Source organism: Falco punctatus (genome assembly GCF_963210335.1).
Source record: "Falco punctatus genome assembly, chromosome: 1".
In the NCBI taxonomy this organism is placed as follows: Eukaryota; Metazoa; Chordata; class Aves; order Falconiformes; family Falconidae; genus Falco; species Falco punctatus.
The window spans coordinates 82,448,915-82,464,473 of NC_137580.1; the positions used below are offsets into that span (position 1 = coordinate 82,448,915).

General features: G+C 35.0%; 1 protein-coding gene across 2 annotated transcripts in view; it reads right to left on the reverse strand.

Annotated features, from left to right (window-relative positions):
* The window catches only part of SPOCK3 (SPARC (osteonectin), cwcv and kazal like domains proteoglycan 3), a 237,720-nt gene that overhangs the window by 22,481 nt on the left and 199,680 nt on the right, over nucleotides 1-15,559 (reverse strand). For both annotated transcript variants that reach the window (XM_080371193.1, XM_080371194.1), the window contains one exon: nucleotides 4,902-5,123. In XM_080371193.1, the coding sequence (XP_080227319.1) occupies nucleotides 4,902-5,123 (222 nt within the window). The remainder of the gene's footprint in view (nucleotides 1-4,901; nucleotides 5,124-15,559) is intronic.

Here is a 15,559-nt window from a genome sequence, read left to right on the forward strand (position 1 = left end):
GATGATGATCATGCTCACTATTATGCCAGACAAGTTAATTACCTTTCAAAACTAAGGCTTCTGTCTTTCCCGATACGTAAAGTGTTAAGCTCTTAATTGTACAATATTCTGAGCACTGATTATTTCTTAAATCAAAGGTATTTTCAATTAATTATTAATTTAAAAATTATAGTGATTTATGCACACAAGTACCACAGGCTAGAAGAATCTAGGATTGTGGTGGACTTGGCAGTATTAGGTTAAAGATTGGGCTCCGTGATCTTAAAGGCCCTTGCAATCTAAATGACTCTATTCCATTCTATCTTTCAAAGAACATGGGAAATATGCTGAAGAAGAACTAGTCAAATAGGAAAAATACACGTATTTTGTTCTATGGCAAAAAAAATCCTAAATTAGAAACAGAGTTGCACACATGAGCACTAACGTGGAAATGTAAAAACGATGGACAATGCCTAAATCAAAAATAATCTTCATTTACAACTATAAAGCTTAGGTGGTATAATTACAAAAGGAATACCACTAACCAAAATGTAACAAGGCAATATGAGAAAGTTACTTACCCAAAACTCTCATCTTCTCAGAAGCTAAGTCTTCAAGATTCACACTTAAGCTCTGCTTCTCAGGACAAAAGCAGCAAAACCTCTTAACTAAATCACTCTGGTACTTAAAACTGTCAAAAAGAATGGCAGGCTAGAAGTTCAACCAATTCCTATTGGTCCACAGCATATCCTTTTTCCTCTCTTTCCAAATTATAATGCTTTCCTCTTTATTTTCCAGTTAGTTCCTGAGACTGGAAAAGCTTTCTTTTGCATTTCTAAACTTCTATAAAAAAGCAGTGTCATTTGACAATTTTTGGGATTCTCGAGCCAAGGAGAAAAAATTCCTTTACAAAAATCAGTACGGAGGCTTCCTTTGAAACAGAAATTAACCTGACATGAGTCTTTCTAATATTCTGAATACAAATAAGAGACCTAATCATCTTCATCCTTAATCTACTTGCACAGATGTGGCAGGAACTTCCTTTCTGACAATATCACTGCATTGTTATGAGCGATTCATGAACCACTTAACAGCATCCATCCACAGTTCTTCAGTGCTTGAAGTACTGATGTACACCTGAGTATCCCACGTTATTAATACTGGCCCTTGAGACATCAGTATCCCGTTGCGTCAAGAAATGCTGCAAGGCTAGTATGATTAAGCTTTGATTCACCAAAAGAAGGCACATTTAACAGAGCAATGGGAGTGAAAGTAGTAGATTTGACAAAGAATGTCTAGGATTTTTAACAGACATGTCTCAAGCAGCTGCTACCCACACGGTAAGCCTCCAGCTTTCACAGATTCTCCATCTTATTTAATTACAAAACAGTGATATTACATCTATTTGGTCAATAATATCTGGCAGAGCCCATAGCTTCTGGCACATGGACCACTGCAGATTAGGCTGCCAGGCTGTGCCTTGACTGTGCTTGGGGTCAATTATTATAATTGTTCTTGAACAAGGACAACATCTGACAAACATGAACTTTAAGGATTTAAAGCATCAACACTGCACTTCAAGAAATCTTTTTGGGGACTGCAGTTATGTGTTAAGGCATGTTACATCTTTCCTTTAGAACCATCTGTAAACATATTTGAAGTCCTGTAATTTGAAAAGACTGATGTAACAAATATGAATCACGATAATTATAATTTTTCTGTAAGATGGACTAATTTTAAAGTCATAAAGATGTCTTCCAACACTGACAGACAGAAAAGCCTGTAAAAGGCATCTATAGAAGTGCTGGACTAATAGATCCATGCAGAGCCCTGCGGTAAAGAAATACTTGGCTGCTAAGCATTAATATTCCCAGCAAAATCAGGTAATCTCCCACTCGGAAGCAGTGATGCAACAAAAACAAGGCAGTAATAATGATAAAGTACTGGCAGAAAGAAATTTAGCCTATAAAAAGGCCAACACTGCCAGTGCCTCAGCATTTCGATAAGGACTAAATTGTTAAGCTACTGTCAAACAACTAAGAAAATAAGTTCTGAAGATGGACACTGAAGCACTTGCATGAACTGTAGTTGAAACTACAGGGCAACAGCAACCAAAGCATACAGAAAGACTTGCAAAGAGCACTGGCAAAATGCAGATTTCAAAGTCTTGCAGAAACACATTATAGTGTCTTGGAGGTATCTCAGAAATACTAAACTACACTTAAAACAGAATAAGGCCAAGAAAAAAAATGCAATAAACACCACTGAGCCATACATAAGTGTTCAAGCATTAGTCAAGGCAGGACAGCTACTACAAGAAGATCTTTTCCTGAGGAAGAAAGATCTGACTTAAGTATTCATAAGAAGTTGCTTATATCAACTAGAAGTTGTGAGTAACGTGCAGTAATGGGTCTAGTGTACTGAAATGCGTCATGAAAGACCTCAAGCAGAAAGAAAGAATGAAAAAGAGTTGCAAGTGCTTGTCTGATCCTGACAGTCTTGAATTGTGAAGCTAAGATCAAAGGGCAAGAGGGCTTCTCAGATAATGACTCAAGCAAATACTATTTATTTTTAAAAAGCACAATGCAATTTCTATCTCAGTATGATACATACTGTTGACTTAATTTTGTATTCACTTTGAACATTATTAATCAAAAGTGGTGCTGTAAAACTGCAGATCTGCCCAGAAAGCACCTACTAAGCTCAATGAATACAGGGAACTGTCTACATGGCTTGAAGCATTCTGTGAATATCAACTTAGTTTAGTAAACATCAGAAGAAGCCAATGAATTCCTCTACCTAGCTATCTCTTTCCTATTAATAGCACAGGTCTAGGTAAAGGTCTTACTTAGATTGTTCAATCAAGTAAAATATAACCAAACATGAACATACTACAAGGTTTAGCATTAACAATGTAAATTATGAATAGAGAATTCAGTGGGTCACTAATACAGTAGATAGGACTGAAACAGTTGTGCAAGAGCTAATAGTAAGATGTGACAAAAGATGACTATAAGCTTTTTCTTCTCCTTATACCTTCAAGAATACAGGTTTTGTTGACAGTGTTAACTTGGAAAGATGAAGTGCATGTTTAATGTGCAAGGATTGCCAAAACTGAGATTCCATCTCATTTACAATGTTGAGGATGCATCTTTTTTACCGTATGCTCAAACACACTGTGGTATCAAAAGCTATCTAATCTGTTTTAAACCAGCACCTTATCACCTTAATACCATGGTCAAGACAGTGAGGAAACTGGTAAAAAGGGAAGAAAAATCTTGATAATGTTAGATTTTGAAATGGGGAGAATCGGTGTAATTGAAAGTCAGATCCCAGATGTTTAGCCTTTGGGGTACCATTAATATAATTCAGGAGTTTCCAGATCAGTCTTTATGATGCCATCCTTGGGTTTCCGCAGTATATTGAACAAATGTTTTAGATAATAAGTATTTATAGGCTATAGAATGCAAAACTACTTGAAACTAATCTGTGGGAGTGCTTTCTTAATGCCCTGGCTATGCTGTACATGAAAAGCCAAGTGGCAGAAAAACCTTGGACCATACTAGGCCACACGTCGTGGCTGTACTTCCTTTGACAACTGAAAAGTATTACGTTGCCCTTCAAAAAATAAGGGTATTTACAGATTAACCTGAAATGGTTGTGATGGCGGCTTTTTTTTTATTTTAAAGACAACTAACAAAAATGTGTTATGTTCTTTACTTTAAGAACAACTTTACTTCTGGGATGGGTTTTTAATTTAGTAATATTGTTAGCGACACATAGATGCTTATAAAAGAAAAATATTGTTCTACTACAAAACAAACAAGGTATTTTGAAAGATTGAATGTTAAATTTTTAACTACAAAGTTACCAAAGTTAACCAAAGCAGACCAAAGTCTGCTATTTAGTACTTATCTGCAGAAGTGCAGCTTTATTTTTGTTCAGATTTACAACTGGCAGATGTGCATGATAAAAATCTTTATTTCCACAGAAATCAGAGTCAAACCACAGATGCTGAGTGCTAATGGGAATTTATTGCAAGAGTTTTAAGGGCACAAGTGAGATTTAAAAACTGATATTAAAATTTTCAAGATCGATGAACTGACTTTGAAAATTTCCCACCAAATCAATCTTATTTTCTCTGCTGGCAGTAGAAATTTGGACCCTTGCTGCTATTTACCTCTTTGAAAATCTCCCTCATGTTACTAAGAAAAATGAAGGGGCAATTCTGTCCAGTTTTCAGCCAATATTTAACGAGTAAATTATTTGATTCATTACAAGTAGTTTGATTATACAATCTGTGTGATGTCTCATCTTGATCTAACATTGTTATATGATTCTCGGGAAACTAATGCTTATAGGTTGTGTTTATTTGTTTAATGAAATCACATCAGGACATTAATAAGAGATTCATCTAGGCAGTAAAAATCAATTGGGTTTACGTCCAAATGACTGGAAAGAATGTTATCTGTAATGTTCATTCAGTTATTTTAATAGGCTCACAAAATAGAACATTAAGAATCCCTACTTTAGCAATAAAAAAGTTTATTTTATAATGTAGGCAAAGTAGATTGGGAAAGAAATAATTGAAGTAATTTTGTTCTTTATTTTGGTGTCTTCCCTCTGCATACTTACTGGAATTTGGCATGATAACCAATATTGCTCTAAAAGCACTAGCTGCTGTTCTGCACTTTATTTAGAACCCTTGAATTTCTAGCAAGCCTCTCCATTCAGTTGGGTTGGATGGTTGGGTTTTGTTACTTCGCTTTAGGTATTCAAAGCAGGTCAAAAACCTTAACACAAATTATGGTACAGGATTTAAGAGCTTGTAGTTCACTGTAATCTTCTTAATACATTAAAAAAAGATAAAGCCCTACAAATAGGTCAATCATATACATACGCAGATTGTTCTCATCTTTTACCTTGCTGTCTTTGGAAGCAGTAGCACCACTCATTGTTAGATATCAAACTGTCCTTGTATGTGTCACAAGAATTGAAGAACGCCCTGGTACATGGCTCATTCTTGTCAAGGTAAATGCTTCCAAGTTCTGACTGGTCCAACAATAGGTCATAGTTCGTATCAAGCCTGTTAAACATCCAGCCAAGGGAGTCTTTACAAATTGGCAAAATGCTGGTATCAAATCCTAAGAGGCAAAAAAATTTAAAAATTAAAATCATACAGCAGGAAAGATACAGCAGCTGCTGAGCTCAGCACCACAAAAGAATACTGCATCATGGAAACTGCTCCAGTGGTACATAGATACAGGACATAAGCAGTGTATGCTTTTGAAATACTACATATAAATTATATGTCAGCTTCACATTAAAAATCATTAATCTGCTAAAAAAAATGATCTTACCATCAGTCTCAAAGCATTCAGAAATATGAGTTTTCTTGTAAAACATTATATATATAGCACACACATAATGTATAATTATAAATGATCTATAGTGATTTCCTGGAAAATAATTCTGTTGAGGAATTTCAGTGATATTATAAATCAGAAGAGTGAAGCTTAATTGGTTTGCAATGTTTACAGAACTAAGAGAATAAATTCCAGGTAAGTTGTTGGAGTCCATCTTTTTCTTCATATAACTTATATTCAAATATATGAAAAAGGAACATGACACTCAGCCTCAACTATGCCTTGAAAGTTATATATTTTACCTTTATCTGATATGCTTTACATCCTGGAGGAGGCAATGGAAAAGATGATTGCCAAGAGCAGCTGGCTGCCAGTATCAGACCTACTAAAATGGCTTGCATCTTCCTAAAAATTATTGCTTGGAAAAAGGGCCTTCAGGACCAGGCTAAGTTAATTATTCCTGTAGCCAGAGCTCAGACCTCACGTTTGTTTTTCCTGCATCACCAGTAAAGTACATACAAGACTTCCATATGGACATGGATGAGAAATTCAGAAACTACCGGGCTTCTTGCCTATGTAGGTGTGGGTTGCATGGGATATACACACACTTGTTTTCCTGTTCATGCGCTATGGGTTGTACCACAGGCTTATTGTGCAAGTGGCCAGGCAGTTGAGTATACATCTTAATATAGAACGAGATTTAATGCTACTAAATACTATTCTTCTGAAAGGTTTTCAGCTAAAACTAAGCACTGAAAAACTGAGATTGGTGAATATGGCCATAGAAAAGTTGACATGAGAGCACACAGGAATTCCCAGTTTCTGCTGCTGTTATAATCAAACCTGCCTCCCTTAGTTGTTGTTCTGAAAACAATGAAAAATATCTGAAAAGTGTTTCTAAACTGCTAAAACAGATCAACTTGGATAACTCTATCATCAGATTTAGAAATCAATAGATTTTCTGTCAGATATATATGTATATGTAGAAATGTCCCTACTGTGGTAGAAGAACCATTTCAGAAAGGAAAAGAAGAAAGGTGATAGCACCAAAAACTCCCTGGGGAAGTCAGACAACCACATAAACTTCCTTCCCCAGAAATTCTAAGTTAACTATGACTTTTTTTCAGGGCAGCCTCACTTTTTCTTGCTCCCTGTTGATCTGTCGTATTCATTATTATTTCTGCTTGAACAGAAGGAAAAGAAGAAAGAAAAAAAATACGGCAAGCCATTTTATATTTATGACGTGTTTAACACAATTTAAAAACATAGCAAAGCATTCAGCCAGTGGTCTCTCCCTTCCTTCCTCTCCAGCTCGTGATAAAAAACAAGACAAAACAACTTATTTTTTGTGGATTTGGAAGAACAGAGAGAGAGACAGAACCTGAATGAATGAATAAGGATATACAGTTGAAGCGTTTTCAACTTTACCTGTAAAAGTTATCAAAATTATTTAACAGTTGTTTCTGATTTGAAAAATTCTGGAAGGTTCCTCCATCTTAAAACATTTTGTCTAAGGATGAATGTTCAGTATAACATATTTACATCTAAGGCTCTCTTCATGAAGGCCTCTTAACACTTCCCAAATATTTCTCTTTTCTCTGCTAGTCCTACTTTAGCTAGAGATCCTCCTCAAGACCCTGGATTCACAAAGGGCTCGATGTAAAACCTACCATTTCCTATCCTGCCTTTTGTGTACTTGCATGAAGGAAAGAATTATTGTGCTCACAAAATTTTTCTGCATTTGGCATTCTGGCCAGCTCACCAAAATGTAAGAGAAGTTGCAGGAAAAGAGCAACCATGAGGAGATAGATTTTAATGAATAAGATGCCAGCCAGAAGTGAATATTAGATAAAAGCAAGTTTTAAGGTGTATTCAAGAATGAATCTTGTGGGCCAAATGAGATAATTGTAGAAAATACATCTGCATGTAGAATTATAAGTGTAAGTTTATTGAAAGAGGTATCACTTTCAAGCTCCAGAAAAAGTATTTTTAAATTAGCATTTATGCTCCATGCTAGAAAAGCTCACATCATTAAGTACTTTGTATTTTAGGACACTAGAACCTAGTGCTATGTATTTAATAAACTCTACTAAGGGGGAAAACCCCCAAACACTTGCTTATTTTATTTCTCTCAGTCAGTTTCCAATTTTACTCTAAAAAGAAACAGATTTGTCTGAAGAATAATGAAAGACTCCTGAACATTTCAAAGGTTTTACACATCACTAAATTAAGGTTGGAATGATACTATATATCTGCAGAAGATTTTATCCCTACTTTTTTCCTGATTCCCTCAACTAGCAGTAGCCTATAAATAGAGTTAATCCTCTATTCCCATTCCTCATTTTTTTCTCACTTCTTTCTATATAGCTTTTAAACTTTTAAAAAGTGTGTCTAACAGTGATGTCCTACTGGATGTTTATCTATCATATTTATCATAGCTGACAGAGCTTGCAATTAAAAGATTTGCACTGGAGTCGTAATTAAAAACCAGATGATTTTGTTAAAATCACTGATATCAACAGTAAAGCACCACCAAAATGTCATTATGTTCTAATAATTTCTATAAATCTAGCTAAAATTCAACTTAACTACAGTTCAATATTTAAATATAGTCTGAAGTCTGATATTGGCGATATACACTCCCTAACAAACACAAATATATTACAACTGGCACTTCAGAATTAATAAACCTACTTCAAACAATAACATTTCATATCGGAAACTTATTTTGCTGTTGCCAAGCCTGAAAAATAAACTTTACACATATTAAAGCTGTCATAAACTATCTATTAAATAGAATCATATACTAGAGAAGAAACACTATGGGTCATGGGGCCTCCACTGAATAACTGCTTGATATAATAATTTCAAAACCTAATCATGCTTTACCTTGAAAGTAGCTTATGTTTCTTTTTTTCAGAATTTGATTATAAAGTGATTTGCATTATTATTTATAGCCCCAGTATATTTGTTGTTGATGTTACTACTTTTTTTAATTCTTTCTCTTCTCTGGTACTTACAATTTTAGTATTTTAAACAGAGAAAATCACATCCCTTCTTAGCTTTCATTTGGCTTGTTTCACCAAGCCAAACTTTCACGACCATCAGTCCCTGCACTACAGCATAGAAATGTCTGAAATCTAGGTCAAATAAATAAAAATGGCTAATGTGTTTCAGAGGTAAGCCAGGCACATGTTGACAGAGACAGAAGCAGCTTTGTTTGATCTAAAACAGAGCAGTGCTCCTCCTCCAGAACTGCTGCACCACGTAAAGATCATCACCTCAGTTTCATGTTCACGTTTTAAACCTTTAAGAAACTGCTGTGGTAAAGTAAAACTCTTGGTTCAATTTTGAAGAACCTTTAAGGAACTGTCTCAGTTTAAGATTATCAAAAGTGCTTTTTCTCTGCAATTACCTTCTTCCTCTACTATAATGTTGGTAAAATAATACAGCTGTCACTCCTGAAGGTGATAGACTTGAGAAAAAGTGTACAGGAAAGCACTTAAGGACATACCTAGGGTTTAACATCTGCTAACATGGTTTGACACAAGGGGGTCAGGTGATACAGAACTAAGAATCACAAAATCGCCAGGTGACCTTGAACTAGGAAATTAAATTGCCCAAATCACAGTCTACATATATTATCACTCTGAGCACCAACCAGAATGCCGTTCTGACACATTATTCACAGTTGTGACATAAAACAAAAAGCAGAAACTGAAGGGGAAAAAATTAGTATAGTGAAGTACAGTAATTTATTCTTGATGATTAAGTACCAGGACATTACACTGAGGAGAACAGAAATTGCTGTCTAGATGTCTAGATTATGAAAGAAGATTTTCTCTCATTTGAACCACTTATTTGAAATCTATTTCTATATACCATAACGAAATGAGCTTTAATGCAGCTATTTCTGAACACTGCCTAGAAAAATGTGAAGTACTAGCTTAGGCTTTTTTCCTCAGCTAAGACAATCCCAAGGGAAATATTCTTGAGAAATATACCTCTCCTCCATGGCTTACACACTTGCATTCAAAACATTTCCTCAAAAGGAACCAACAGAAAGGCTCCTGTGCTTCTGATTATTTCTCAGGGGAGAATTTAAACTTTTAGTAAATATAATCTACTTTTCAAGGCAAAACTATTGTTTGCCTGCTTATTAAGCTCATAAGCAATAAATTCTTGTGTACAATGAAGAAAATAGCTTTTGACATTCTGTGGAAATCAAACCAGCATACATACATATGGCTCATGTATTGAATTACAGAAAAACTGTTTATCTAATATACCAAAAAAAGTAAACTCTGTGATTCTTTTCAATACCAGTACTGTCTGGTACAATAAAAGACAGTGATAAATCATACATGTGAATAAACACACATGCACTCCGCTAGAGTCCTGACTGCCATCTAGACCACAGCTTTGTGCATCTAGGCCATAGCTTTGACTTTTTCAGTGTGCAAGCTGCATAGCAAGAAGGTTTTCACTTGTGATGGATTTGTCTAATATTTTGACTACCAGAAAATCTTCAGTTAGCAGCATCTCACAGCTGAGACCTACTACGCACAATCTGGGAACAAGTTTTCCTTCCTAATGTAGTTTTATCAGGACAGATCTGAGCAGGAAAGACTAAACTGAAGAAAGAACTAAGCAGACACGAATGCTTTCTGTTGCATTTGCTGTTCACAAAAGTGCTGATGTAGCTGAGACTCATCTGGCTCCATACTAGGCCAGAAAGGAGGTTGCATTAAGCACGACATTCCCTGTCACATATCTAAAGCTGTAATGTATTCCTGCTCACAGTGATTACACAGCTGGGAGCAGAACCTGGCTTAGGGCAAGACGTGGGTCAAGTACTAAGGGTCTTACAATAAAACCAGGATAACTGACACTTGTTGTACAAAAAAAAACAGATAGAAGGGAAAGAAATAAAGCACAGCTGCAATGTCCCTTAAACACCTGTGAAAGTTTGCATCCTGAAGCCTCTCCTTCGCCAGAAAGTGTTTTAGAGAATTTTATGGCTGGGGGGGGGTGCGATGTGGGAGGGGGAAGCAGAATCAAGATGAATCCTATTGCTGGAAGCTACCAGTTTGCTAATAGATCAATAGTTCAGATGAAATGTATTCTGTGGGACACCAGACTTAGCATTTTATTAATAGGAGTGACTGTTAAGGAAGAGAGAGAAATAAAATAAAATGCTACAATAAACATCTACATATGTTTCGTTGTGTGTAAGGATAATTCTTTAAAATTTAAAAAAGATTGAGTCAAAACAAGCTTCAGTCAATAATACTGATTTAGTTAATTGAAAATATTAATTTTACATAAAGATTAATTAATTTAAAATTCATGCTCAGAATTACTTCTAGGCTGATTCTTCTTCTAGACTGTTGCTCTAAGGGTGCCTGGGCCTATGCTAACCCAACACATGCAGAAAATCATTAGAAGAACCTTTTCTTTCTAGGAAATTAGAACCATGGTTCAGGTTGCCAGCCTGTACAACTTCGCAGTACAGCTTATGGGACATTTTCTGAGATAAACTCAGGAAGTAGCCAAATTATCAGGTAGTTAGCATATTCAAGATGTCAAAAATGATGTTTAAAACTGCAGTTCTTTTTATCTCTTCTAACTCTACAATAACTGAATGTAAGAGTACTGACAGGAGTAAGCAAAAATGTATTGTTCTGCTTACAAGTTCTGTCTGTACATCAGGCTTTCGACGTATTATTCAGCAATAAAGATCAGGGAAATTTAATTATCTCTGCATAATGTCAGCTGTGTCACTTCATCAATAAGGAATTAGGATAGTCAGAATGAAGTAAAAACCTCCAATCAAAGAACTTAAGTTGTTAATTTTATTTACACTTTTCTGTATGAAATTGGTCTTTTCTTGATGCAAGCTTGTAAGGGTAATTGGCAATTTTATTCTAATAATACCTGACTATGTTTGTTCTAGACAAGCCAATTACAGGTAATTTTTTTCAGACTTCTCATATTTTCCTGTTATTTTCAAAATTGTTAGTGTATTAGACTCCAAATAATCATATATTCCCAAGCCATAAGAAGATTCTCTTTTACCTTTGGCCTCTGGTCTTTCATATTCTAAAATGACAAGGCACACAAGTATTCTTCAGAAACAGACTGCCTGCTAGCGAAATATTTGTGGGACTATGATAATTTCTGTGCTTTGCATTTGATGCATTAATTCCCTAGAATTTTATCACACAAAGTTAATACAGAAACAATACAAATTATTTCTAAAGACTTTAAATTGGTACGTAAAATCACAATTTTTCAACTTGTTATTTCCCCATCCACAAGGGAATAATAATGGGGGTTTTACTGTAGTATGGTGGTAAAGTACCCTTTTCCCCTTTGTGTCATCTATTTAGACGACAAATGACCTGAGGACGTGATTTAAGTGTTTATATAGCATACATAGTAATGATACTTATAGTTACATGCAATCTGAATACATCTGGACACAAAAGGGATTTTGGAAATAAACCCCTATTAATTATTTGAAATATTCTAGTGCGCGTTGCTAAGAAGAGTCAGCTTTGGGAAAAAATAAGTGTCAGTTAAAGAAAATTATGTAACTCCTGTAAAAACACAACCATGTAGGTACTTTACAATTTTTAACTTGTCAGCACATTGATGGCTGTAGCAGAACAACTTAAAACACTGTGGTTTGGTTTGTTTACAAATAATATTAATGATTGTACAGATCAATGTGGACTATTTAAAGCTGGAAAAAAACTCTGAAAAGCACCAGCCAGGCACTATAAACTTGTACCACATCTACCTTGGTCAGAAGGACTGTGCACAAGCCTTTTAATAAATTTGGTCCCAAGGGCCACCTGAGAGAATGAGATGTGAAAAATCCTAAATGCAAACATAGAAACAGAAAGGATGTCACAAATTACTTTTTTAAATACAGGATCGTTTACTATCCAAAAGTAATGAACAACTCCAGGGATCTACTAGAATAATCAGGACTCTGAAAGAGGGAGTTGTGTTCCGGTGGCTTTTTGTCATAGCCGTTGTTCTGTACAGATTACTGCACCTCGTGTGCTAAGTAAAAGGTCATTACACATAAGTTATTTCCAAGATCTATTTCCATGCGTAGCTCTCAAATATCCCCAAGATAAGGGCTGGACTCCCTGGCATATTTAAAAACTAATGCTCCTGATGTCTTGGACCTACAATGGCTTTGGAGACCAACTTTGAGGAATTTCATTAATACTTGAAAGCTTAGCTCTTGAAGACAGTTTTAAGAATTTCTTAATGGTATTAGAAAATTACTGTGTTGCATGTTATCATTATTTTTGTTTCTTTGTCTTTACTGTCTTTACAGTGACATAGTGACCTAGTATTTTCTTCTAAACCACAGACATGTTAATTTCTCATAAGATGCAATATCTTTTGCTGCCTCAGATGAGGAATTTTGAAGATCAGAAATGTACATACTAGAAAAATCATATAGTTGCATTAATGAAATCAGTTTTTAAACAATTTTTACATCCCCAAATCCACAAATGAAAGAAAACGACTACTGACTGTGCATTCATTCGATCACTTTCAGTCTACAGACGGACTGCCTTTTTGCGGTACCCTGTCAAATTAAATCAATCAGGTAAATATTGGCTATTTATAAAATCTAGTAAATAAGATCTTTTATAATTGAAAGCCTTTTTTTTGCACAAATAGATATATGCAATTTGAGTAACTAACCACAGTACTGCACCACTAGCCTCTAAACAGTTATTGTTCAAATGTTTTTGTGAAACCCTGTGGGTTTTGTCGAAAAAACTCTATTTGAAAGAAGAAAAGAAGAAAAGATAGGACAAACTCAATGTTTTACATGTAACCAGTTTCTACAATTTGATTGGCTTTAGTAAAGAGAAAATAAACATGCCAGGGCCTTGTTTACATCTTAGCATTCCTACAAGAAATAGCAAACTCTTCAAGACTCTTGTAACAACACCACCTCTGTTGTTAAGATTAATGAGTTACAACTCTTTGAGGCAGAAAAACTACTTTTAAATCAGTATAGTAATCAATTAATATTTTGCACAACATTCTAGCTGTTTAGGATTAATTTCAGGTACCAAGTTACAAGTGTGAATCAAATATTTCTGACAGCACCGCGTTTAAAGGGAATTTAAAGTCACAATGAAAACAATGTTTTTTTTCACACAGATTATATTTCCTTACCTCTTGAAGAAAAAGAGACCTGAAGAGACTATTCTTAGCCGTCTAAATCAACTCTTGATTCTGTCGCTTGAAAAACTGGTAGGGTAGGATCCAGTCTGACTTATGCCTAAAATTTCAGATGCCTCCTAAAGTACATGTTAATACTTCATACTGTCAAAGGAAAGAACTTCATGACTTCGAAGGCTTCCAAAAGGAAATTCTGAAAACTGGGCCAGAAACTCTTTTTTTACCCCTCAATTGGAACAATTGTATGTTTGAGGCAAATATATCTCTCTACCTGCCTTAGAATGAGTCCTCCACTAGCTCAGCTTAGGTGGAAAAGATCCCACAGACCCTAAACCTTTGGAAGAAGCTAATCAGAATGGGACCACAACCTTTTCTGCAGAAGAGCTCGTCATGCTCACAGACCTCACAGACCAAAGTGCTTCATGCAATTGAACAATCTGTTCTAAAAATACCCATGTAACTCACAACTGCTTTGGTCTACATAATCTAAGCAGATGGTCATTATGTTCTGCATTGAACATGAAGTGCCATAACATGAACGCTTAGGATGTACTAGATGTAAAATCAACATTAGGTAGACACCACTCAATCTTATGCTGATTGAAGTCTGAAAACAACCAAGCAGTTTGGATCACAGAACATATTTCTAGGTCCAAAAATTGACAAGATCCAAAAATCCACAAGACTCTTGCATTTTCAGTCACATATATTAAAATCTTAGATCTTAAGTCTAAATACAGTCTTTGATTGCTATTATTGAGTAAAAATTTGCAAACATACAAGTGATAAAATATATGTGAGTAAAATATATTCACATACACATCGTGATACAAATACCTGTTTCAAGTACAGATACTAGGTCTTACCAATGCAACCTATGTGTCTAAGGAAAAAAGACCAAGGAAAATGTCTATGGGAAAAATCTCACACTCTTAAGAATTTTGTGCTTGCACTACATTTCAGTGTATTCGAAGTATTGATTATGAACTTCACATTCCTATATTACACAGGACCCAATTACTTGAAACACTGACTTTTTATTTATGTATGCTGTAGTACTTAATAGCTATACAGTCGTTTCTTTTATCATTGCCTGAATTTTATTGAACTTTTACTGCATCATCAGGCTTCTAAACAGCTGTGCTGCATTTCTGACCTTACCTATTCAGTGTTACCCCCAATAAAGTGAGTATTCAGCAAGAAACAGGACCCTATGCAATGGTTCAGCTGACCTTTAACTGAGTGATGTGCTAACACAAGCTGTATTATTAGATACATTTTATTTATTACTATCCAATAAATGCTTACGTAAGAGGTGCAAACTTTGTATTTCTGTTGTTTTCATTACTGGATGAGAAGCAGATCATGTGCCAGTTATGGGCACCAACCAGAATGTAAATTGGAAATACGTATTTTTAAATGTGTTTTTTTCAATACTGATAAAAAGTGGCATGATGGTATTACTACCTTACCTCAGAGACATTTTTTCTCAATATTAAGAGAAGTATTCCCAGATAACACAGAATCATCTTTAAATCATTGTTTTACCAAATTATTTGTATTTCTTTTAGCATGAAAAATCACACAAAGAAATGACATTTCCAATTAAATGAAATAAATGGATTTCTTAAAAAAAGAAAAAGTAATGCTACAAATAGCAATCAAAGAAAAGGCAAAAAAAAAAAAGAGAAATTAATCCCAAATACTTAAAACGTTAATAATGAAGGACTAAGGTAAGCAGCCAGTGCTGGCCAAGTTCTGTGAAACATACTTTGGAGGAATTCATAGTTTGCTTTTCATATCAATGAAAGGTAGAGTTTTATGGCCTATGAAATCTAATTTGACCCTCCTTCACAGTAGGACATCAGTCTTGAAACTATTATTGCACATTTATAAGCCCTTTGATAATTCCATTTTAAAACTTTACTACTTTCCACAAGGAAACACCTATTTAAATATCTGAGGAAGTTAAAAACAAATTATGCTCCCTA